Here is a 25,894-nt window from a genome sequence, read left to right as displayed (position 1 = left end):
TCCTTGTTCATATCTGTAATGCCAGGCATCTGTTGGGAGTCTACATGCTAGTAGTCTGGCATACACAGTGGCAAATAGCAAAAGACCGTGTCCCATCCAAGTAAGTAGAAACAGAGGACTTACACCAATGGGTTTCTACTGATGTCCACATGTGGACTGTTGTCACACACACACACACACACACACACACACACACACACACACACACACACACACACAGGCATTCACACACACACAAGAATCCACTCACACTCGTACACAAACAAGTATAAAAACTGACCACTGCATAGACAAGGTCCTGCTATGTAGCCCAGGCTGGCCTCAACTTCATGCAGTCCAAGTTATCTTCAAACTCATGATCTTCATACCTCAGCCTAAGTATGGCTGGGTGACATGCTGGATAGTTATTTATTGTAAAAATATTTCTAAATTTCCTGAATTTGTTTTTCTGTTTGAAAACCAATTTATCTGGTCAGTGGTGGAGCACACTTTGAATCCCAGCATTCTGGGGGCAGAGTCAGGCAGATCTCTATGAGTTAGATGCCTTCAGAATGAGTTTCAGGACAGGCTCCGAAGCTACAGAAAAACCCTGTCTTGAAAAGCCAAACCAAAACAAAAAATTTAGATTTTTTTTTTTTTTACCAATTACTATTTGTGAGTAATTTAAATTTGACCAATTTTTAGCAAATTGCTTGGGTAGGTTATTTCCTGTCTATTAATTTCTATAATTCAGACAAGCAATATAGTCAATAATGACACTAACATCCACGCAGAAGAGTTCACAGTTTGCTGTTGTGGAAGGAAGATGGGCTGCAGACTGCTGTGGGCCTGATGACTTCCGGGAGGGACATAAGCAAGCACTGGCTAGGCTTCACTTGCTCAGCAAACATGGAAGCTGTTAAAAGGTGCTGTTTTACTTCCTAACGGGCTCCTTGATGTATTTAGGAGTTTTGCCTGCGGGAGTCGCCCTGCTTGATGCCCAGGGATATGCGGCTGTTCTGACAGTAGAAGCCAGCGATGAGCCACATGGCGTTTTAAACTTTGCTCTCTCCTCAAGATTTGTTTTGCTACAGGAGGCTAATGTGACGATTCAACTGTTCATCAACAGAGAGTTTGGGTCTCTAGGTTTGTATTTCTCTGGAATAAATGGTAAATGGGGTTTCTAGGCAAGGGCCTTTAAATTTTTGTTTTCTTTTTCAAATTCAGTTTTAAATCCACGATGGAAAATGATGTTCAGGACTATACTTTGTAACTCCTTTCCTTTTTTTATTTTAAAAAATTATTTTTTCATTTTACATGCCAACCCCAGTTGCCCCTCCATCCTCTCCTCCCACCTCCCCTCCCCTCCATTTGCCCCCTTCCCACCCTCCACCTACTCTTCAGAGAGGGTAAGGCCTGCCTTGGGGAGTCAACAAAGTCTGGCATACCAAGCTGAGGCAGGATCAGACCCCTCCCCCTGTATCAAGGCTGGTAACATTTATTTTTACAAAAGTTAAAAGAATTATCTGTTTTCACAGAAATACGGTGTGCCAAACCACCCTTCAGTCTCAGGGTAGGTAGTAGCAGGATGCTCTGGGGGTCTGCCTGCTAGGCTGGGGTCTGCCTGCTAGGCTGGGCTCGGCCTATGTGGCTGTTCTCCATGTTTGTCATCATCCTTTTAGGACGAATAAAGACACAATAAAGCAAATGAAAGTATGCCAAGCCCTTGGGGTATAGGCTTAAAATGACTACATCACCACCTTTACCCTGTACTGTTGGCCAAAACAGGTCCCATAGCTCAATTACAAGTCCAGAGACAGGGGCCTACATCTTGATGGCGACAGGCCACTCCCGTTCTGTAACACATGTGAAGGTTGTATGCATGTGGGCCATTCCCGTGCTGTAACACATGTGAACGTTGTATGCATGCTAAAGACTCAGGCTTTGGGGACAGTGACAGGACTCACAATAAAAGGAAAGAGTTCACCATGAGACATTTTTTTAAAGGTGTAGATGATCATAAAATCTTTTTTACAACAAATTCTCTTAGGAGCTATCAATGTCACATATGCCACCGTTCCTGGAATAGTGAGTCTAAAAAATGAAACACAAGGGAACCTAGCAGAGCCAGAGGTTGACTTTGTTCCGGTGATTGGATTTCTGGTTTTAGATGAAGGGGAAACAACAGCAGCCATCAACATCACTATACTTGAGGTAAACATATTATTTCCATGATCTTATGTCAAGTAGAAATGGGTAGAATATACTGTGTATAACACAAACAATAAAATATGCTTAGATGTTTCTAATAACTTTGCATTTAGAGGTAGCAATTTAGTGATGACTAAGATTATGTAATACTTTTTACTTGTCTCTATGAAATATTCTTTTTGATATTTTGAAATTTCTTTAAAACTTGAAAACTGTACAGTGTTGAGAGATTTGAGACTCTATTTTGTTAGTCTCCCCTACTGGTGGCTTTAAATAAGGCTATTGCTTTCCCTGATTTCTTTTTTCTTTCAGATTCCCCCTGCAGTTTTCATTTGTGTGCTTCGACTGGCCAGCCTGCTGTCATGTATTTTATTACAGAAATATTATGTGATAGATTATTTCCTTAGGACCCTTTCCTATAAAGTGGCTGTGGCCTAAGAGGTTCCAAGGGAGCATCTTGATAATGTGCAGGGATTCTTTAAACCAAGATACTAATGTAGATCATGAGATCTTTGTGGGTAGTATTAGTTAAATCAGAGAGAGTGACAAACTCTCCTCAGGCAGATGGCAGAAAACAAGGTTATGGTCGACCATAAAGTCATCAGTGGTGACCGAACTGTCCCTGAAATGAGTTTCACACAGTGTAATTTAGTGTTGTTTGGAGATTTGGGTTCAGCTATGTAAATGCACTTCTAGGAGTTTTGGAGAGGATACTGTAAACAGAAAGGGTAAAAATGGTGTACAGTACAGAAGTGAGAACGACTATATATTTGAAAATACATGTCTGTTATTTTTTATTTTCAAGTTCCATTTTAAAGCTTTTATTATTCTGTCGGGCTTTTTGTAGTTTTACAATATGATTAGTAATATGAGCTATATATCCTGTGAGGTTAGTTGTTATTTCCAAGAACAAAAGGTACTGTCATGTCAGTGTGTAACAGGGAAACGATCTGACAAAACTTCCAAACAATCATCATAAATGCCTGATCTGTTAAGGTAACTAATTATACACTGTAAGCACATTATATAAACACACACACACACACACACACACACACACACACGAGTTTCTCTGTAAGCTTTATAAATATTAGCATCCTGATAGTAGTCACTTCCGACATGGATTTTACTTGTCCTATGTTTAGTGTACATTATTTGTTTCATTGTTAATTGTGGGACTATTGATTAATAACAACTACTATCACATTTGAAGGATTTTTGCAGCTGAATATTTCTCATATACTATTTTTAATTATTACTGGCAAACAATGTCAGTGTGAGTATTATATCTCCATAGATTTGAGGCCTTGAAATGGTAACAGCTCACCTCAAATTCCAGAGATTGTGCTCTGTCTTCCCGTTGCAAAGCTTATATTGCTTCCATGAAATCATTCCATTCCTCATTCTGAATAGCAGGTAGTAAGGAAATTGGACAGCTTTTGCTTGTGTTGTGTTTAAAATAATTGGTTAATATAAGTAGATACTTGGTTTGCTTATAAACGGGGTTTAAATTGTTACAATTTTGAGGTGGGTTCATAGTGTTCAACCTAATAACTTCCATATATTATATTAACACCGATGGTAGATGTCACAGCTGGCTCTCTGGTAAGACCACGTGGAAATACATAGATTAACAGAAATGGGTTAATAATTAAGACAGAGCTAGCTGATAAGAAACAAGTAACTGGCCAACAGAATTATATCAAATACATAGTCTCTGTGCATTATTTAGGGCTGGCTCGGCGGCGGTAGAAGACCAGCGGCGGGCAGAAAAAACTTACTCCATATATAACACTGTTATTGTTCTATTTTTAATTTAAATATTTTTACTCTGTATTGATTTTCTATTGTGTATTTACTGTTTGTGTATATGCATTTGTATTATAACTTAAAAAAAACTTATGAGGAATAATTCCCTTAAAAATAATTGTTTCTTTTTTTAATGGTTGTAATTTTCGCAGGATGATATCCCAGAGTTAAAAGAATATTTCTTGGTGAACTTAACTCATGTAGATCTCATTATGGCCCCTTTAACTTCATTCCCTCCCAGACTAGGTAGGTGGCCTTGTGAACCTTTTTACTAACTTCAAGTGAAGTAAAGCAATTTTGGTTTAAAATCAGAAATGTTCTTGTCGTGTTTGCTAACTTTAGCCATCTATGGAAATAAGACGAGCGTTTAGACTTACTCCAGCTTAGAGACTATTATTGCAGTTGTGTAAAGCAGGGTAAAGGCAATAATCATTGTGGTGCTCCTTGAAGTTAACAACTATGTTATAGCCAAATCTGCAGTCCACAGAGTATGTCTTTCAAATGCATTTTTCTTTATTTTCTTTTAAAAATATGATGAGCTATTGTCATAAGCTCTCCACTTTGTATTATTTTAAGTTAAGCATGTATTTTGTGTGTTCTGCTTCTTGCTTTTCTGACCTTTGATCTTTTTTCTTTTCACACTTAAAAAAAATTATTCATTGCAGACTGAAAGGTAAAACTTGAATCTTGGTAAAAACTTACTTAGATTCTTCAATAAGATATATCTCAAGTCCTCAGAGAGTATGTGATGGGTGCAGGGTGATAGTGAGTAGCATTGAGGTCAGCCCACCATACTGCTCCAGCTAGGAGTCATGAGTCTACAGGAAAAAGGGGAGGGAGCCCTCGATAAGGGGGAACAGTTAGCTGTATAGTGGCTAGAGGACTCATTTCCAAGGCTTATTATAGTTACCTTGAAAATAGTAATGAGTTTTTACATGTCATTGGTTAATTGTTGCATAATTCCAATGACTAAGCTCTTAAGTAAAGTGTTAATACAAGATTGCTATTGTTCATGCTAAGCATCTTATCTTTCTGTAGCTCCTATTCAGCACCAGTTTCAATAGAGTTCATTCTGGTCTGGTCCTGATTGTTTCAAATGTTAGTATTATCGTTTCTTACATCCCACATTTTACTAATGAGGCAATGAAAACTGTGAGATTAGTCTATGCCATGAATTACAACCAGAACATGAAAGAGCTGTTTTTTTTCTTTTAAGCTAAAAGTTTAATTTTAATAATTTTAAAATTCATTCTCCTTTCAAAAATATTTATTATTTTTGAGATGTAATTTAATTTCAACATTTTTCCTTTGCTTTTCCTCACTCTGGACTCTCCCATATCCTACTTCCTGCTTGCCTTCAAATTCATGGCTAATTATTATTGCATATATATATATATATATATATACACACATATGTATGTGTATACATTTATATGTATATATTTGCATATACATATATATTCACAAACATAACATATTGAGTCCATATAATGATACTTATATGTATGTTTTAGCAGTCTTTTGTGATTTTAGAATATGTGGCTAGAAGTTGGTATTCCCTTTTGTATGAATTCTGATTTTATAGTATTTCTTGAACAGTATTGTTTTCTTCAGTCTAAAGACAATTAGTCTTCTTACTCCTTTCTACACCTAAGCAGCTATGATAATGCCCTTAACTAAATAGTAAAGTACTCTCTCTCTCTCTCTCTCTCTCTCTTTCTTTCTTGGGGTGTATTAATGTTTCAATACAGAAGAGTAGCTATTTGTAGCATACTGAACTGTATGTACAGAAATACAGTTCAGATAAGAGCACTATATTTATTTCTGCTTTATTGAACCCTTTCCCTAGTAGTTTGTATTAATGTTTCTCTCTGTATCATTCTTTTACACATTTATTTTCCTGTGATCATCTTCCTTTCTCTTTCAAGTTTGTTTTTCTTTTTTCTTGTCTTTTCTGCTCTTCCCACCTGTACCACTTCCTCCCCTCCTAAAATACAATAGAGATATAAATACTGTTTCCTTTATTCTAAATGAACCCATAATAACTGTAGCTTATAATGCCACACTGTTCTTAGTTGAGTAGTTATACATCAGTAACTCTTGGTAATAAAAATATATCTTTCCTAATGTCACTAGCATTGATTTTATTTCCGTATACATCTTTTCACTCCTTACAATAAAATACCTGCACATGAAAAAAATTATATAACTTCATTCTTTAAATTCTATGTCTGACAGTGGCTTTATATATAGTCTAAATGGCATGTATATTAACTTGTATTTATTTAATACATCTCTGTTTTATCAGACTCAGAAGGCTTGACTGCACAGATTATCATTGATGCCAATGATGGTGCCCAAGGAGTAATGGAATGGCAGCATAGCAGGTAAATGTGAGGTTGTGTAAGCGCCTTTCTTAATTCTGGATTCTTCAAAGTCAGCAAACAGAAGTTATGAGAGAAAATGAATCTCTTCTCTTTATTCCAGAATTGAAGTGAACGAGACCCATGGCATTGTAACATTGGTAGCCCAGAGGAGCAGGGAGGCCCTTGGCCAGGTTTCCTTGTTCATGTATGCCCAGAATCTAGAGGCTCTGATGGGACTGGATTATATTTGCAGTCCACAGGTAGGGCTCTGCATAATCTATGGTGGTCATTTATAATCACTGTAGTGGTGTAGGCCTTGTATGAATAAATTAGTCTTAACTGCTGTGTAAGCTACTGTGATAGCAGGCAGAAGATTTCTATGCTATATAGTTCTCTCTGTTATAATAAGCAGTTGAATTTTTTGCAGTGTTTAATTCTGAATAATACTAGATCATGTATTAAAAATGGTAATCGTTAGATTCTCCCAGAGTATATCTTACGCTTCTGGAAACTTTTCACTCTATTCTTTCTGTTTTAATTTACTAAGACACTTCAATCCCTTGAAATACTTTTTCAAAATCTTTGTCTCTTTATCCCCTTTATTACTTAGCCAAATGTTTTCTTTCTTCTACTCTGTAACTCTTACTTGAAATATTTTCAATTTAAATTTAAACAAAAAGAGATCATGTAAAGGTGTGTGTGTGTGTGTGTGTGTGTGTGTGTGTGTGTGTGTGTGTGTGTGTCTAGGAGGATGCCAGAAGAAGGTATCAATCCCTGGAGCTAGAGTTTCAGTAGGTTACAAACTGCATTTAAATTCTTGAAGTTGAATACTCTGCAAGAACAGCTGCTAAAGCATCTCCCCGACCCTTAAAACAACTCATTCTCCATGTTAACAGTCATGGCATTGCTTTCTAAATGTTTCATGAAAACTCAGAGTGAATTTAAGTACACAGTCTTTTCTTTTATCTTTTGGACTAGATTCTTCATTTTGCAGATGGAGAAAGATATAAACATGTGGATGTTGTGATTCTAGACGATGACATTCCAGAAGGAGATGAAAAATTTCAGGTGATATTAACAAATCCTTCTCCTGGACTAGAGCTGGGGAGAAACACAATAGGTAATTAACCATTCTTTTCCCACAGTCTCCTTTTTTCTGCCCTGGTTTCTGTAGTGGGGAGGCAAATGGGATGAGCCTCTTCCTAGCCCCATAAGGAAAGCCCTCCAAGTTCAGCATTTAGAAGTTCTTGTGTCGGTGATAATGAGTTGAGCCTGTGTGAAAATAGCAAGGTCAGGGTAGGTTGATAGTAAAACTAGTATTAAATGATTTTCTCAATTACGATAGTTTTATTTAACGTGTAAAAGTCTTTCAGAGTTTGAGTTCTTCTCTGGTTTTGTGTTTAGCAATGAAAAGCACTATGACTATGGTCTTTCCAGTGTTGCGTCAATGCTATGGGACTTGTGCACAGGAGGAGGTGCCAAAGTCTCAGACATGCCATGAGTGCTTTGAACCTCTTAGTTAGAATGGTTTCATATTATTTCTAAAGTCACCCAATTTCACTGTCTGTTAGACACTGTGACTAAACAAGGACAAAACAATAATGAATTTTGTATAAGAAAACCTACTTATTTGTGTAATTGCCATAATTTTTTATTCTTTGAGAATTTCATACACATTTATAATTGAAGACGAGGTTTCAATCCTGCCAGGTCCTGCTGCACTGCCCCTCAGCCCCAAATAGACAGATGCCATGGAGGAACTGTATGTTGCTTTGTTCCTCCTGGATTGCTTAGCTTGCTTTCTTATTCAACTCAGGGTCTTCTACTCAGGGTTGGCACTGGCCACAGTGGCCTGAGACTACTCTCATTAGTCATTAATTTAGAAAATGGCCCACAGGCTTTGCTATGGGTCATGTTGATGGGGCACTCTCTCAACTGAAATGCCTTCTTTCCAGATGGCACTGTCTTGTGTCAGATAGCAAATATCTGACCAGAATAGTCTCCATGTCTGCTATCATGAGTGGAGGAAATCAGCATTGCTGGACACGGTTGAGCTTACTTTAGGCTTTAAATTCTAACTTTAAAATTTCTCTAAATACTAAATCTTTTGATAATAGGTAATTTCTTAAGACAAACCTACTTCATTGACCTTTAAAATATGTCTAATCTTTCATAAAATATTAATAGATTCTTTGCATATAAACATTTTTGTGTTGTTTGTGGTAAGAACTGAACCTGGGGCCCTCATACATGGGAATAGTAAAAGATTCTCCCTCATAGAGCTATGGTGAGAACTGAGTTAATAATGATTTAACAGTCAGTTGTGAATGTACTGTCTTTAGGATTTGTGGCACATTCATTCTTCAGTTACTACTTGAATATTTTTGTTTTAACAGCTTTGATTACTGTCCTTGCGAATGATGATGGTCCTGGAGTTCTGTCCTTTAACAACAGTGGGCACATTTTCCTCAGAGAACCAACATCTCTCTACGTGCAAGAGAGTGTTGCAGTGTTAATTGTCATTCGGGAGCCTGCACAAGGTCTGTTTGGAACGGTGACAGTTCAGTTTGTGGTGACAGAAGTCAACTCTTCAACAGAATCAAAGGATCTGATTCCTTCCAAAGGCTTTGTCGTTCTAGAGGAAGGTGTTCGATCTAAGGTAGGGTATCAATCATTAAGATCTTTAATGAAAACTCATGATTACCTTTAGTATTGAAAAATATTTTGTTTAGAAATGTGCTGAAGTTTTCAAGAAGCAAAACAAAACCCTTCTTAAATGAGGGAGACACAGGCACTAGTGTGTGTGGCTAGCTTTACTGTGTCATAAAGCATACACAAATGTCCAGTGGGGAGATATGCTGTTAACATGGTAGAGGGATGTACAAGATATAGCGTGTGTGGTTCACATTTTAAAATTTTAATCCATTTAAATGGTATTATTCCTTTATATTGTCTGTAAGAACATAAGCCAAAGGAAACATCCCTCCTTTTCTGTATACCACATGATAGTTGAAAAAACATGTCTGCTTGCTTTGGACTGTGAATACAAGAACATTAACAACTTAGTTGAGAAAAGTCTTGGATTTGAGATTATGAGTGCAATCTATACTCGAAACAAAACAAAACGCACATACTTTTCAGCCTTTCTCTTCTGTACACCTTTTGTTTTTGTTGTTTTGTTTTGTGTATTTGCGTATTAAAAGCTTCATCTCTAGATTTATCTTATTTTTTATGTGTATGGGTGTTTGCCCATATGTATGTTTGTGTACACATGGGTTCCTAGTGCCTATGGAGGTCATAAGGGAGGCATTGGATCCTTTGAAAATGGAATTACAGATGGCTGTGAGCTGTCATGTGGGCTCTGGGAATTGAACCCAGGTCCTCTGGAAGAGCAGCCACTTACCCACTAGAGCCATCTCTCAACTTTAATCTCCCATCAGCCTTTCAACTTTACTTTTAGGTACAGTTAAAAGATATTTGGCTACATTAGCTTTTACATTTTAAAGCCAAATAAAACACTAAACTAGTATACTTATAGTAATTGACCATTAGAGTTCATCTAATAGTGGAAGAAGTCTCCTGTACTCTGCGTGTACATTGGACCAGGGGTCTGAATGCTGGCAAGCCCTAGCTGCGTCCTCAGTCCTCTTAAGCTCTTGTAAACTTCAGCATGTTTTCCAAGTTCAATATTTTTATATTCTTGAAAATCTAAAACCTTTAACTGATATGTTTAAAGATCCACCCCAATTTTGAAATGGTATAAAAGTTTAAGTATTTTGTGAATTTGCTATTACTTTATTCATATTTTTTCTTTTAAGAAGTATTCTTTCATATTTTAAATTTTATTTTTTTCTTAAATCTCTCTCTTAAACCTCTTTTTTCTTAAACCTCATAGTTTTAAGATACTTTGATATGTTCACTAGGAAAATTGTTAGAATAAATCAAATAAATTTTGAACAAACTTAATTGCCTCCCATGTTTTAATTTTAAAATGTAAGCATGTAGGTAAATGATAAAGATACATGTGTACATATATAACCACTGCTTAGAGTAAGACTTTTAAATAGCTGCCATCCTTTGCCCTTTCTGGAGAATACAGCTTTCTAACTGGGTCATTTGCTCTGTATAGTTTTATGTTGATGTCTTTTGCATGGCATTCTAGTAGCATATGATTGCTCCCTCTCAGTTTGTGTTTCTCTTCCATTACTGTGCTGCTTTCCACTACTGAGACCACAGCCCTTTTGTTCTGCTGTTGACAAGCATTTGATTGGTTCTAGTTTGTACCTGCTCTGCTGTCACTGCTTTTAGACAGTCATTTACAGACTGGGGTGAGGTTAATGAAATTAGCCTGAATGGTTCAAAAGGGCCACAGAGATCCACACATGAATTTAACATTGTTATCAGTTTTGTTTGGTTCTGTTTTGAAAACTTAAAAAGAGATTTTTTTTAAAGTTATGCATATGTGTTGATCTCTATGTGTCTGTACACATGAGTGCAAGTGCTTTTAGAGACCAGAAGAGGGCTCCGATCTTCTGGGATTAGAGTCACAGGCAGTGTGGGCTGCCTGATGTGGATGCTGGGACTAAGTTTTTAGGGGTAGTAGCAGGACCTCTCAATGCTGGAGCCTTCTCTCCATCCCCAATCACTGTCATTGCCATCGACTGTTCCTTTCCAGACACTTTAGGGCAGCAGATCATAGGGTTTAAAATCCCCAAGGCAGTAACTTGAAACAATTCTAGTCATCATATGATGCGAATCTAATATAAATAAAAGTCATGTTTCAAGACATATGTCATCAAAATGTTTTGTGCATTTTCCCACATGTGTATTTCCAAAAGGAACATATCTTATTAACTTTATTTTTTCATTTTGTTTTCAGGCCCTGCACATCTCTGCAATATTAGACACGGAACCAGAAATGGATGAGCATTTTGTGTGCACTCTGTTTAATCCAACTGGAGGTGCTAGACTAGGAACTCATGTTCAAACCCTGATAACAATTTTGCAGAACCAGGCCCCTTTGGGGCTATTTAGCATCACTGCTATTGAAAATAGGTAATTTTTTTTATAACACATAAACAGTTGAAACAAAATAGGTAACACTTTTGAATTGAGGAGATGTAGAAGAAAGCTAATATCTGGTTAGTTTTAAAATATCTTGGAGTGAACAAATACTTTCATTTTTTAAAATAATTAAGGGATCTAACTTTATTAATAGGCTAAACATGTCGGACTTAATTTATTTCTCATCAGATATCTGAGTTATGCGTGAAGAGATTTTGGAAGGGAAACATTGTTTGACTATAAATTTTGATGTGACAGGCATTTAATCATTATGATAAGAGTCTCTGAGTGATATGTTTGTGTTTTTTTATTTCAAAATCCATAAGTGAATACTTTTGAATATTAGAGTCTCATCTTTCCAATACATAAAAGCTGAGGTCCTCATCGGGGAGTTCAGACTTACAAATGTATTAAGTAATACTCTGGCAGTGTGATATGTTTGTTAAATATTTAGAAATTATGCATTTTCTGCTCTCCAGAATCCTTTTGTTTTTCTTTTAGTGCTACCTCTATAGACATTGAAGAGTCCAACAGGAGTGTATACCTCAATGTGTCACGTATGAATGGCCTTGATTTGGCTGTGAGTGTGCAGTGGGAGGCAGTATCTGAAACAGCTTTTGGCATGAGTATGTTTAGCTTTATTTCCATGAATTGTATATTACCGGTCTATTACCAACAGAACAGGTTCTTGATTCTGTTATTGTATCTACAATATTTATTGTGCTTTCAACTCACAAAGCTTAGCATCTAGACATATGCAGAAATAAATATAGGAAATACTAATAAATTTGCATTGCAAATGCAATAAAGCTTTAAAGGGGAAATTGGAAGTAGTAAATTGTGATTCCCTTCCGGAGGACCTGAGTTCTGTTCCTAGCCCCCATATAAGGAGGCTCACAACTGCCTGTAATGCCATATTCAGGGGATCTGATACCCTCTTCTGGCTTCTGCAGACACCCACACACATGGCACATATTCAAACACACACATGCACACACACATACACACACACACACACACACACACACACACACACACACACACACAAATAAAAACACTAGGTGAGTTTTGAATTTCAAGAAGAATTGATGTTTGAACTAAGACTGATGAAAGGGGATTGGATGCAAAGACCTGGCCGGGAGGAAGCTGGAGACAATGGTGAAAGGCTGTCAAGGCTGGTGACTGGAGTCATAAAATGACATATAACAGAATATATTGACAAAGGACAGAGAAGTAAGAGAAAATACTGATCTTTATGAGGAAGGTAAGGCCAGATCATTAAAGAATTTGAAAAATGGTTCGTGGATGCCAATGTTCATCCTAAGTTTAATGAAAAGCTTCTCAGTGAGAGAAGTGAAGTAGCAATAATGCCTAGATGATGGGAGGCAACTACACACACGTGTTGTACATATGACAAGATACATAAAAGACAAGAACAATTTGGTTTCCTGCTCAGAATCCTCTCATTATTGCTCTTTGGAGCTCTCCCGAGAGTGGACAGTCTAAGTGGCAGATGTTTAGTCTTCTTTCTCATCTTCTGGATTTTCAGGACTGAAGATTTGTCTGTATGTCAGTTTTACTTAGGACTCTTAATGAAAAGCTGTGGGACTTGTTTGAAAGGTTGTGGAATAAGAATGCAATCTGTACTTTTAGGAAAGTTTCTAGTAGATACTACATACATTGTATCTTCTTGAGCTAAAATTCTCTGACCAACAATTCACATAAGTTGTTGGTTTTGTTTTTTATTATTCTATAATGTTCACATAGCTAGCTAAAATTGAAAAATAGCTTACTTTGAGAAACAGTCATGACAATACATGATTAAACTTACATTTTTAAAAATAATGATTCCTCACTAAATAGAAGTTTGCTCTTTTAGCATATTTAAACACAGTATTTTAAGACATGTATAATTTAAAGCTATTTAATAAAATCTTGAAGTCAACTGAAGTGTGTCTGCATAGATATTCTAAAGTCTACAAAATAGAAGCTGAGAAGCTGTTGGATAAGCAGACATTTAAATTTTTGAGATTAATTTTGATAGTATGTAAACATATTTCTGCAAGACATATTGATTACTTTCAAATTTCAGCTGTCCCTTGACAATCTTTGTAGAAGTTCATAGAAGTCATTTTAATATGTTTCTCTCTAAAATAAATACTTATTATTTAGTTTTGAATACATTTGGAAAAGATTGTAAGATATAGATGAAAATATCTCTACTTAAAAAATTGTCATTTTTAGATACTATTTTCAAGCTTCCCTGTGTCTATCCACTTTAACATGCAACACACAAATGCACTTAGGCACGCAGACACACATGCACACACCATTGTTATAATCCTCTTTCTAATATGCTCACTAGTTTCACTGTTTATGTAATAAGTTAAATGATGTAAGGTTCATATGCAATCATATATCATTACTCATTACTGATATATATGTATAGTTACATACACATATGCACTCAGATACACAAAAATAATGATTTATTTTATTGTTTTAGGGGGAGTGGATGTTGTCTTTTCTGTATTTCAAAGCTTTTTTGACAAGACAGCATCTGGCTGGTGTTTCTTTACTGTTGAAGATTCAGTTTATGGTGTAATGTTAAGAATATCATCTTTAGTTGTTTACCGATGGCAAGGGACTTTCATTCCAGTTGAGGTAAACATCACTTTTTGCTTTATGGTACACAAAATAAAATGTAAGTGAAAAAATTGATATAGCATTAATTACTAATATCATTTGTATTTCCTAGGATCTAAATATAGAAAGTCCAAACACGTGTGAGGCCTTTAATATTGGTGTTTTCTCTTATCTTGTCATTACTCATGGGGAAAGAAATGGAGAAAAGCTTTCCATTTACAGTCTGTACAAGCTCACTTCTGGCTTCAAATTATCCCTGGTAAAAAAAATTCTTCCTTTTTATGTAGAGTCTTTACTTAAATGTAATTCAAAATCATGTGATTAATCAAAATGGAAGATGATGTGTGTTCTATGTCAAAGTGAAAAAGAACTTCTTGCAATTTGATACACATTGTAGCAAGTATCCTAACTCAAGGCTATTTCTGTCCTTAAGTAACACTTAGGAATGCATACCCTACAAATTAAGCACATTTTCAAATCTTAAGCCAGGTACTAATGCATGCTATTATTGCATTTGGTTAATCCATTGATAAAGACCTTTAAGTGTTTATTCCCACTCTTTTTTCAGGTGCAGACCATCATTATTTCAGGAAGTTGTCAAGTGCGACATTTCACCTCAGACAGTCAAGATTATTTCATTATTGCAAGTCCAAGAAATGATTCCGAGTTAACTCAGGTGTGATTTTTCTTAAAGTAAAATTTCCCCCTTCCAAAACATGCTAGTAAGTTCTGTTCCTATGTGGCCTGTAGGATTTGTATAACAAAAGCCATAATTTGATGGTGGTGATGTCGAATGGTACTGAGTGGGCATAGTCAGTTTTTGAAGACAAGTGTTAAAATATTAGATTTTCTTCAGGAGACAGAGGAAATCTAGTAACAGCGCAAGCATTTGATTGGAGTCGAATTGAGTTGGAAAACACTATGGAGAAAAATCGCAGCTCAACAGATGGTATCACTGCAAACTCATGATTCACATTGCCAAGTGGGCACTCGGGATCACATGGGCAATTTCACATTTTTCTAGCACTCTGAGTCTTGCCATCTCACTGCTTACATGATGGTTCTTTGCCACTCTGGCTTCCATACTTAACTTGTTACCTCTTTGTTTTCAGCTTAGTGGCGCTCCTGCAATGAAATTGACTAGAAAGAAGCTTACTACTTTTTATGACCTCAAACTCAGCCTTATGCTCCCTTCCCATCACAGCGGGGCCATGTCTGTGGAAGCCTGTTCTCTCACATGGATGCCCTTCTTGGCCCTTGTTATTCACCCCAGGCTGCCATTTCTCTCTCATGGGGATTATTACAGCGAGCATAGTGTTCTAGCACTGCCTAGTTAAAAGTGAAAATTCTCCTCTCTTTCTGTGGTGTGAGGAAATCTCTTCTTACTTGGTGTGAGTTCCACTGTCGACTTGAGGGAATCTAGATCAGGTTCGCCTTTGCGTGTGACTATGATGCATTTTCTAGATTAGGTCACCTGAGGTGGGAGACCCACCTTCTCTCCAGCAGCGCCATTCTCTAGGATGCAGTTCTGGAGGAAATGGAAAAGTGAACGTGAGTGCAAACATCCGTCTATCTGTCTCCTGGCTGTGGACACAGTGTGACCAGCTCCCTCCAGTTCCCTGTCATGCACTCCCCACGGTGGTGGGCTGGATCCTTGAACTGTGAACCAAGATCAACTCTTTCTGTGATGCTCTTGTCAGAGTGCTTTATCGTAGAAACAAGATCAGTAGTTAATATGACATCTCATGCACACTGATGGTGACTGCGCTGTCTGTCAGTCTTGTGGGATGTGTGTGCTCTCTGTGAGATTGCATATGGCAAACGGCATACCTCAGACTTGAAACATCTTTTCTATTGCATAGATCTATGTTCTCCATCTTTCTCTTTACCACACCTTTCCCTTTCTTTGCCCCTCTTCTGCCTTTCTTTCTCTTCCCCTTCCTTCCCTTTATTCCCCCCCCCACTTCCCTCCTTCTTCCTTCCCCCCCTTTCCTCTTCCTCCTCCTACTTACTGCTCCATCTTTCTCAGACACTACTGTTATTTCCCACTTCCTTCCTGAACTGAGATGTCTTGGGGGTTTTCTAGCATTCAGTTTTAATTTATTTTGCTCTTTCTTTGTATTTGCTCTGGGTAATTTTATAAGTCTGTGGTTTGACATACAAGATGTAGGCCAATGTCCTCTAAATCACATATGAAGCCTTTCCTCTGTAATCTAGACTTCTGTGTCTGTTTCTTTCCGTGCCCACTCACATAGATTTTTAAACATGTGATACATGACATTTTCGTTTGAACTTAAATTTTCCCCATGTGACTTGTTTCATATTTGTTTTTATGTCAAGTATTAGTGGCCCAAAAAGTGGAATGATTCAAGAGTAATTATGGGATATCCCATGCCTAATTATTCCTTCATATTCTTTTATATATTGTTACCATTAAATGCTCTTATGAATATCTCAATTATATTTAGAATATAGACACATTTGTCTACTTCTTATCAACCCCAAGCCATCTCCCCATCATTTCTCACTGAGACATCCCATCCCATCTCTAGACTTTCCTGATCTCTGCAGACCCATTCTCTGTTTTTAATCCACAGCTACCTTAGAGACAACATTGGGTTTTGTTATTCCTCATGTTAAAAGTGTTCAGCAACTTCCAACTACACTTAAAACTTTTCAAAGATTTGATATAGACTGTATGTTATATGGCATTGTCATCTCTCCTCGTTTTCTAGGCCAGAGCTGCAGCATGCCTGTTGCCTTGATACACTCATTTCTTACATAGTCTTCATTGTTTTAGAAACCCATATTTGACCTATAAATTATGTCATTACTCTACAGAAAGGCATTGCCTTATCTTTCCCATCCCCCATTCCCTTAATTTCCTTTCAAGTTAGAACAAGACATGCTTTCTGTCTTCGGAGCCAGCATGTGTAACTTGACCCCCTCAGGACATCCACACTCTGTGCCTCCCACCCTAATTATCATTTCAGTACTGTCTCAGCATGCGTTCTTTATTTATTAAACTTAATGATAACTTAATTGTCTTTTCTAATAATTGATGGGCTCTTAGATGGAAAGGGTTACTGTATTCATCATCCCTAGCCTAAAGCTTGGCTGAAGGTTCAGAGTTTGCCTACGTATTATAAACAGGTCTTTTTAAGAATGACCAGGCTGTAGAATCAACTTGTAAATTATGAACTTTCTTAAAGGTTTTAATGTTTACTCTGTGGATAGTTACCATAAACCCTGTATGCCTTGATACTATGAGGACAAAGTATAGTACTCTACAATAGGGTGAAAATGGCTCTGTATTCTGTTGTTTGAAATGTTGGTGAAGACATCAAGGCATCAAGGGTTTTGTATTTTAGACTTAGTTCAATTTACTTCTACTTTTGGCTTTTTACTTCTATCACTTCTCTTCATATTTTATACTGATTTCTTCTCAAATAACTTCTCTTTTATTCATTTCATACACACACACACACACACACACACACACACACACACACACACGAGGGATGATGGAGGGGGAGGGAGGAAAGAGAGAAAAAGATAGACAGTCACAAAGAGTGACTGTTTAATGCATTACTTATTTATTATATCACTACCCTCCCAACTAAACGGAAGGGTCTATGACCCTGCTAAATTGTCACAGGTGCTGAATTCCTGGTGGCCAGAGCTTTGTCTTTGAATTTCCCTACAGGTCTTCAAATGGACTGGAAGCATCTTTGCCTTACATCAGACATTGCCTGTCCAAGGTGTGCAGGGCATGGCCTTGTTCCACAGAGGAGGCACACTCTTCTTAGCCATTTCCCAGGCTACTGACACACAACATGTGCTGTTATTCACGTGGTCTGGCAGCGAGTTTACTGACTTTCGAGAAGTATCAGGCAGTGGGATAACACAAGTGGAGGCTTTGACTTCAGGCGATGATGTCTACTTACTTTTGGCCAAAAATACCATTCTAGGTGAGGAAACACGATGCTTGTAATGTATGTACCGTTATTGCCAAAACAATAGCATTATGTTGTCTGTTTTCTGTGGAATGGTCTCTTTTTTTTGATGATTCATAGACTTTCTTGATTGAGAATGCTGTTTTCAGTTAGTTTTGCCAAAAAAGAAGGCTTTATACCTGTGAGCTTGTGCTGTGCTGAACCACCATATTAAATTATATTCCTATAAGATGAGGAGTAGATGGGTAATGTGAAAAGCTTCATAAAGATTTGATAGTCGGGCTTCCAAAAGTTATAATTTTATATGACTGTACTTGGGGTGTCATGAGAAGTTTCCAGAGTTGATTGTGTCTAGTGACTTTTGATAAAATGGATTCAAAGTACAATCTGCATAAGAATACATATTTAATTCTGTTATTTTTGTGTGTGTGTGTGTTGTGTCGTAGTGTGTGTGTTCTTCACATTATAAAATATGTCTCCTGGTGTGTCTTAGTGTCTGTGTGTTTCATGTGACAGACTATGTCTCCTAGTGTATCTTAGTGTGTGTGAATGTGTGTGTGTGTGTGTGTGTGTGTGTGTGTGCGCGCTTCACATGATAAAAACAGAAAGAGCTTGCAATGTTCCCTGCCAAATTGCATGGTTAAAATATATATACTGTGCGGAAAATGTTTTGTTAATTGATTTTAATGCTTTATTATATTTCTATTGTGCAGTTTTGTCATTTTCTTTTTACAGCTTGTTGCTTTTGTTTTTTATCATAGGAAATCGGAATTCAATTGACATTTTCATCTGGGAAATGGGGCAATCATCTTTCAGATATTTCCAGTCCCTGGACTTTGCTAATGTGAACAGAATCCGTTCCTTCACAGCAGCCTCTGGAATAGGTAATGGCTTTTCAATTGTTAGCCCATCTTAAACCAGTGTGGGAAGCTGGACTTACTCCATTCTCATTGAATTTAGACAGAACTGCATGTTCTCTGAAACTATTTTAGTAGGGGTATAACATCAGGTCTTTATAATAATCTACCCAGAACTCCCAGAGTTTCAAAAAGACTGATGCTTTCTGATTTGTTATTTTATTTTATGTGTTTTGTATGTTTTATATGTTTTTGCACATGTGAACGTGTGTGTGTGTGTGTGTGTGTGTGTGTGTGTGTGTGTGTGTGTGTGCACGTGCATGCATGCATGGGCTTATTGTCATTGGAGGTCAGAAAAGGTCGTAACATCCTGTCTTAGGGTTTCTGTTGCTGTGATAAAGCACCAAACCAAAAGCAGTTTAGAGAGGAAAGGGTTTATGTCACCTTACAGCTCCCGGATTAGATTCCATTACTGAGGGAGGTTAAGGTAAAAACTCAAGGCAGAAACCTGGGGCAGGAACCGAAGCAGAAGCCAGGGAGGGTGTTGATCACTGGCTTGCTCCTCATGGCTTGCTCAGTCAGGCTTTTCTATACAATCTCAGGCTACTTGCTGTGAGTGGTACCACCCACAGCGGGCTGGGCCCTCCCACACCAATCATTAATCAAGAAAACAAAAATGCTCCCTCCTAATTTTGCTACATGCCTACATTTGGAGGTGTTTTTTCAATTATTAAGATTTCCGTTTTATAAAAAAAGATTTCCTCTTTATGATATGTCTACCTTTATGTCAACTTGACAAACCCACCCAGGACAGATGTTATGTATAGTTGTAAGCCAAAGTGTGGATTCTGGGAATCATACCTGAGTCCTTTGCAAGGGCAACAAATATTCATAATCATGGAGCCATCTCTTCAACCATAGACTGGTAACTTTAAAAATGGGAAGCCTATATTTATGAATAATAGAGAAGCAGACATAGGAGGAATTGTTAATGAGGAAAAAATGCATTAACTTTGTGGCTTTTCTCTTTTGTCTAGCAAAACAATGAAAAGGCATTAAAAGTCTTTTAAAATACTGAAGTATGTGTAAGGATATAGCACATATTTTCAGTTATTGTTTTTTATTAAAGGCAGAAAATATTATGCTCTGGGCTCTGCTCTCTTCTTCCAACCTCCTGGTCGATTTGGAAATCTTGGTACTTAAATCCACACAGGTGAAATATAATCCATGTTTTTAGTCATTGAATTCTGAAGCAAAGTTAGTCAGTTGTGAGCTGGATGCCTCAGGGATCATGAGGGTTGAATAGCAGTCACTTGAGCCAGTGGCAGAAGTTGAAGCCTGTGTGTGTGTGTGTGTGTGTGTGTGTGTGTGTGTGTGTGTGTCTTCAGGCCACCTCAAAAGGTGGATGTCAGCTGTCTCCAGAGGGAACACAGACATTAGGTCATCACAGTTCCTGTTGAGGTTCCAGGAGGAGAGGGCAATCCAAGCTAGATGAATGCCACAGGCATGTGTAGGTGTATCATAGTCCTGCTTTGATATATGTTCTTTTTTACATTTATGTATTTGTGTGTATGTGTACGGACATGTACCACAGCATATGTGTGATGGTCAGAGGATGACTCGTGAGTATCGATTCTCATTCCATCATGAAGGTCTCAGGGATTGAACTGAGATCATCAGGCTTGCTGGCAGGTTACCTTCCTTATTTCTCCAGCCAGCTCCCAGGCTTGTTTTAGAACTGAAGAATGCTGCGTATTTGAAACTGAGGTATTGTCTTTGTCATTGTTATGATAATTACTTGCCTTTTGAAAGAGGGCACATCTACTTGGAGAAGCAAAGAAAAATGTAAAGATGCTAATCCAGGCCAGCATGTTGGGTGGAACTGGCCAGTCATGTAGTGTAAGCGCCTAAATTGGGGATAGTATGGATTATCTAGAACATTTGGACACAGGATTATGTCAGCAGGAGTCTGTCACACTGATGGCATCATTAGCTGCCTGCAGAACCTTCTACTGCCAGGTGTAGAAATTCCTACTGAAGTCTAGATAAAGGGAAGGACTGCTTCAGACATGTGTGTCAGATGGTCCTTGGTCTCTGTGTTATGCATTAGAAGCTAATGGAGACATTTGGAAGCATATTTATTTACTTTTCAATTCACAAAATATATTCATATGAAAAACATTTAAAGTTATCTATTTTGTTAATTTTTGTATGTACGATGTATATACTATACATATGCGTATATGTACATATGTATGTGTGTGTATAAACCGTGTGTGTGTGTGTGTGTGTGCGTGCGTGTGTATATGCGTGCAAACTGAATGAGGATGTGTGTTGTCCTGCTCTGTAATCCCCTTGAGAAAGAGCCCCTCACTGAGCTGGGAGCTCAGCTGGCAGTCAGCAAGTCCTAGAGATATAACTGTCTCCACTTCCCACAGAGCTCGGCTTATAGGATTGCCATATGTGTGCAGTCATGCCTGGGCTTTTTGTGTGGATGCTAAGATTACAATTCAGGCAATTCAGGACCTTGTTTGAACAGCAAGTGTTACTACCCTAAGTCATCCCTCTAGTCCTGTAATGTTTATCTAAAAATCAATTTTCACATAAGCATATTTGAGAAGAATGATGTTTTTATTTAATGTATGGCTTATTAGATAATATCTAGGTCATTTTAAATTTAGTTACTTTTTTTTTTCCTATCTATAGTTGGGTATGAGTGACATAGAAGCACTGCATATACTTAATATGTGCCGTGTGATGCTTTCAAATTTATGTGACATCATTGTTTCATTAAGCTACATGGCCTATCATATCACATATTTGTGTTTGTAAATATGTGAAGAAAACTCAAGCTTTACTCTACTAGGATATTCCGAGTTTTCAACTCATTATTAGATGTGCAGTTACCCTGTATAATGAGCCCTCCAGAAATTATCAGCAGCTGAAGATCTCACCCTTTGATCAACTACCTTCCATTTTCTGCAGTGTAAATCCCTGGCAACCACCATGACAGTTACTTTTTAATTAAAAACTGTATTTGTTTGTGTATGTATGCACACAAGCATGTGCACTGATGGGTGAGCCCGTGACATGGATGCATGTAACGGTACAAGGATAGTTTTATTGCCATCACACTGTGAAGTTCTCAGTCTACACAAGCAAGCCACCCCCACTGCTTTTCAGCTTGGAATCTGGGACTAGAACTCAGCCTGGCAGGCTTGGGATACTGATGCTGTGATTTTACCTGCTGGTTCATTGTGCCCTTTGCCCCATTGCAGGTTCTTTTGGGGAGAGTTCAATCTTTTAAGACTCTCATGTGTGTTGAGTGTCCTCATGAATATCTGAAATGTGAAATGATGTGACAAGTGAAAAATTATGCCCACAACACCTTGTTTTAGGCATAAAATTAATAAAAATATTATGTCAGATTACCCTCACCCATATTATAAGATGGAATGTGAGATTTATGGTCTTTTTTTTGGGGGGTCCTGTTTTGTTTTGTTTGAGACAGGGTTACTCTGCATAGCTCTGGCTGTTCTGGTGCTCACTTTGTAGACCAGGCTGGCCTCGAACTCATAGAGATCCACCTACCCCTGCTTCCAAAGTGCTGGGATTAAAGGTGTGCACCACATTGTTTGTGAGTTTTATGTTTAAAATTTTGTTTAATTCTTAGTACATTTTGGCTATGTATGTAAGAATTACAAAATCTGACAAAGTCTCTGAAATCTGAAACATTCCAGCCCTTCACAGTTCATGTAAAGGGTCATAGCCTATAGCAGAGAAATCAATAGCAAATGTTATCTGTTTTTCTGCATCTGGATTCATTTTGTCACAGTATAAAGAGTCACATAGACTCAGGAGTGGGTGAAGTTGCAAACAGTATCTCTGAATTACTGTAGCCAGTTTGAATCTCACAGGTTATTTAAGTGTCCCAGGACTCTTGGGAGTTCCAGACTGAGCATCAATCAGTGAGGTAGAGATGTCTTTAAAGGCATTTCATAGCCCTTCTTTGACAGTGTCATCTGGCTCTGGTATGAGAAATAGGAATAAAATATGTTCCAGCTCCTCAGAGCATCTAAAAGATGGAAGTAGATAAAAGATACAGCAATGAGCATTCATGAGGACTTCTGACTACTCAGATGTAGGCAGTAAATCTCCTCACTTTGGCAATTAGGAGGCTATTAGTATTGAAATAAAGAAAGGCTGTAGGAAAAATCCATCTACTGGAAACCATCACCAACATGGTTCTAGGTGGCTGTAGTTCAAGGTGATGGCAAAACATCCCAGGTGGTTAGAGGTGTGGAGTGGAATGGAGGGAAATCAGAGACTTGGATTTCAGACTCTGATACTTGGAGATAGGGTGAGATTATGCAGTGAAGACACAGGGAGCAAATGCTAGGAGGCTGGGAGGATGAGCACAAACTGCAGGAGTGGAATCTTTGTTTGCTTCTTTTCTGCTTGGAGTCCTAGTTCTCGCTTTCTCTTAGGCTCTGTACCATAGAGGTTGGGTGAGAGCTTTCCCCTGGTTTGGTTTGTTTGTTTAACCATGTTCTCTTGCTGACAGAGAAAAACATGATGTCCTTTGTTTCCATGTTTCTTCCTCTTAGGCTCTGCGTTCATAGTATATCCTCTATTTTTCACTTGCTCCACTGTGTGGCTTTCCATCCTCCACACTAGTCTCTCTGTACCTGGAGGCCTGACCCATCCCTACCCTGCGCGCAGTGGACATGCATTGTGATGCTAGCCTGTGATGTCTGACAAGACTCGCTTTCCTATTCACTCAACAGCTGATTTAATGAATAGAATGTGTGCTTTCATTATGTTTGCTCAGTTTTTTCTTATTCTTTAATTTTGGACCTTTAATTTCTGCTTCTCTTGTACCTCAGGTTTTCAAATGGACGGACTGTCTACTTAAGTCATTTACTGATATTCACAATGGTGCCTAATGAGTGTTTTTAAGGAAGAAGTGTATTGCATGGATGGGCTGTTAATTGAAGTTATAAAATTCCTTTTCAAGATTTAAAAAATATATAATAGTTGCATTTTCTGAAAGAATTTAGGGAAAATTCTGCCAAGGGTTTTATGAGGAGCCCATTGCGAGGCCTCTCTGTTTCTTTTGTTTCTGTGACTTGAAGTGGTGGAGGCATGAAAAGACTGCAGGAAATTACCTAGAATAGCTATTATAAGTCCCTGAAAGCTGAAAGTACGCATTGAAGAATATTTAAAGGATTTCTTATTTTGTATATGTCAAATGTTTTAATAAAAATGTTAAATTGGAGCCAGGGGCATAGGTTCACATATTAATGCTGTGGTTAGTTAGTTAGTTAGATGACTGATTTCTGAAAATGGAAGATGGAGAATAAAACAGGACAGATGTTGCAAGGATACATAGTATTGCTGCTTCCTTCTTCTTTTGTCTTTTTTGGCTCCTTTATCAGTTAGTTTTTTTTAAGGTGACAATCATAGTGCCAGAGCCTGTGTGTGGGAACAAGGGCAGCTAAAACCACATAGTCTCTGCCTTGCAAAAATGTAGAGAATAGTAGGATAAAGAGGTGTGTGTGTGTGTGTGTGCGCGCATGTGCGCGTGCACACATGGACATGTGACAGTTAAGATTGTAACTGTAACAGATAATTTCAACGAAATAATTGAATAAAATATTGGCAAGAACTTGAGCTGGTTTATGACATACCTACAAAGCTTTCTTTAATAATCACAGGATTAGGAATTAAGGTTAAGTAGGAGTCCTGGAGATGAGTTCTAGGCAAAGCATCCAAATTGTATGAAGAGGGTAGGCAGCGGCAGTGTGCGTGCACTTTCTAGAGGCAACCAGAAAGAGCCCCAATGTAATCCAAACACAAGCACTGAGGAAAAAGCAAGAGGCATGAACAAAGGCAGGTATTAAGTCAGTTAACTGGGGAGGTAAAGGATTGCTGTCTTTATCCTAAAACTTATAGTGCCTTTTGTGGGAAGGGATGGAGGGAAGGAGTAAAGAAAAAAAAAGGGAGACAGAGAATCAGAGAGACATAAAGACAGAGATAAGTAGATTCTCTTTGTTGACTACTTTGAAAGGGAAGCTTTTTAAATGTCATGGTAGAGCTTGTTACCTTTGGCATGTCTGTAATTTTACAAAACTTTGTGCAAATATTTGCTATTTAAGGATTCTAATACACTAACATTTTTCTGATATTTACCTGTATGAAACTCTAAGTGACATGCAGCAGTACCTAAATTAGTTAATCTAATTAATATATTAACTGTAGCTGAACAGTAATGGCCAGGAGTTTTTGATGTTTGAGAGTTAGGATGTTGGGTTTCCCACTGTAACCTGTGGGGTAGCATATTCGAAGGTTGTCAGCCTTTCTGGATTCATGTTATTTTAATGCTTACTCAGTCTTGTTTACCATCTTCTGCTCCAGAGTGTTTCAGTCAACTCTAGAATTTGCCTATATTTCTCTATGGTTCTCCATCCCCACTCCATTTATGTCTGAGAATTGGTTAGTGTTATCTGTAGCATTTGAAGCCACCTCTTTCCTAGTCTATGTAGACGCAAAATGTGTGTCATTGCTGTGAGTTTACAAAGGCATGAGGCCTGGTATCATCAAAAGTGCCCTAGCAGAGTATCTTCAAAGTATCTTAAGTTCTTTCATATCTTTGGGTTGATTAAATATCTTTAATAAATTGTCAGGTGAAAATAAGTAATTTGTTTCTATTTAATACTGAGAACTTCAAATGTTAAACAACTCAATCTACAGGAATTATTAAATATACTTAATAACAGCTATACAGATTAGAATTTATGTATTTGAGTTAGGAACTTTTGGTGGTGAGATGGCTTAGTGAGTAAAGGCTATTGCCACCAAATCTGACAATCTGAGTTTCATCCTAGAACCCATGTGATGGGGGAGAAAACCAGCTCCTGAGAGCTGTGTTCTGACCTGCACGTCCACCCTGGTGTGCACGTGTCCACACACTGTCATGTACACAAAATAAATACGCAAAGATTTA

General features: G+C 37.7%; 1 protein-coding gene across 1 annotated transcript in view; it reads left to right on the top strand.

Moving 5' to 3' along the window:
* Nucleotides 1-25,894, top strand: part of Adgrv1 (adhesion G protein-coupled receptor V1) — a 468,823-nt gene that overhangs the window by 86,381 nt on the left and 356,548 nt on the right. Inside the window, exons 37-50 of the mRNA XM_051182821.1 lie at nt 946-1,125; nt 2,030-2,193; nt 4,152-4,245; nt 6,308-6,386; nt 6,487-6,625; nt 7,344-7,485; nt 8,762-9,024; nt 11,245-11,420; nt 11,931-12,055; nt 13,936-14,093; nt 14,188-14,334; nt 14,644-14,751; nt 17,782-18,046; nt 18,793-18,915. Of these exons, the coding sequence (XP_051038778.1) occupies nt 946-1,125; nt 2,030-2,193; nt 4,152-4,245; nt 6,308-6,386; nt 6,487-6,625; nt 7,344-7,485; nt 8,762-9,024; nt 11,245-11,420; nt 11,931-12,055; nt 13,936-14,093; nt 14,188-14,334; nt 14,644-14,751; nt 17,782-18,046; nt 18,793-18,915 (2,163 nt within the window). The remainder of the gene's footprint in view (nt 1-945; nt 1,126-2,029; nt 2,194-4,151; nt 4,246-6,307; nt 6,387-6,486; nt 6,626-7,343; nt 7,486-8,761; nt 9,025-11,244; nt 11,421-11,930; nt 12,056-13,935; nt 14,094-14,187; nt 14,335-14,643; nt 14,752-17,781; nt 18,047-18,792; nt 18,916-25,894) is intronic.

Source organism: Phodopus roborovskii, unplaced genomic scaffold, assembly GCF_943737965.1.
Source record: "Phodopus roborovskii unplaced genomic scaffold, PHOROB, whole genome shotgun sequence".
Lineage (NCBI taxonomy): Eukaryota > Metazoa > Chordata > Mammalia > Rodentia > Cricetidae > Phodopus > Phodopus roborovskii.
This window is presented reverse-complemented; position numbering and strand designations above follow the sequence as displayed.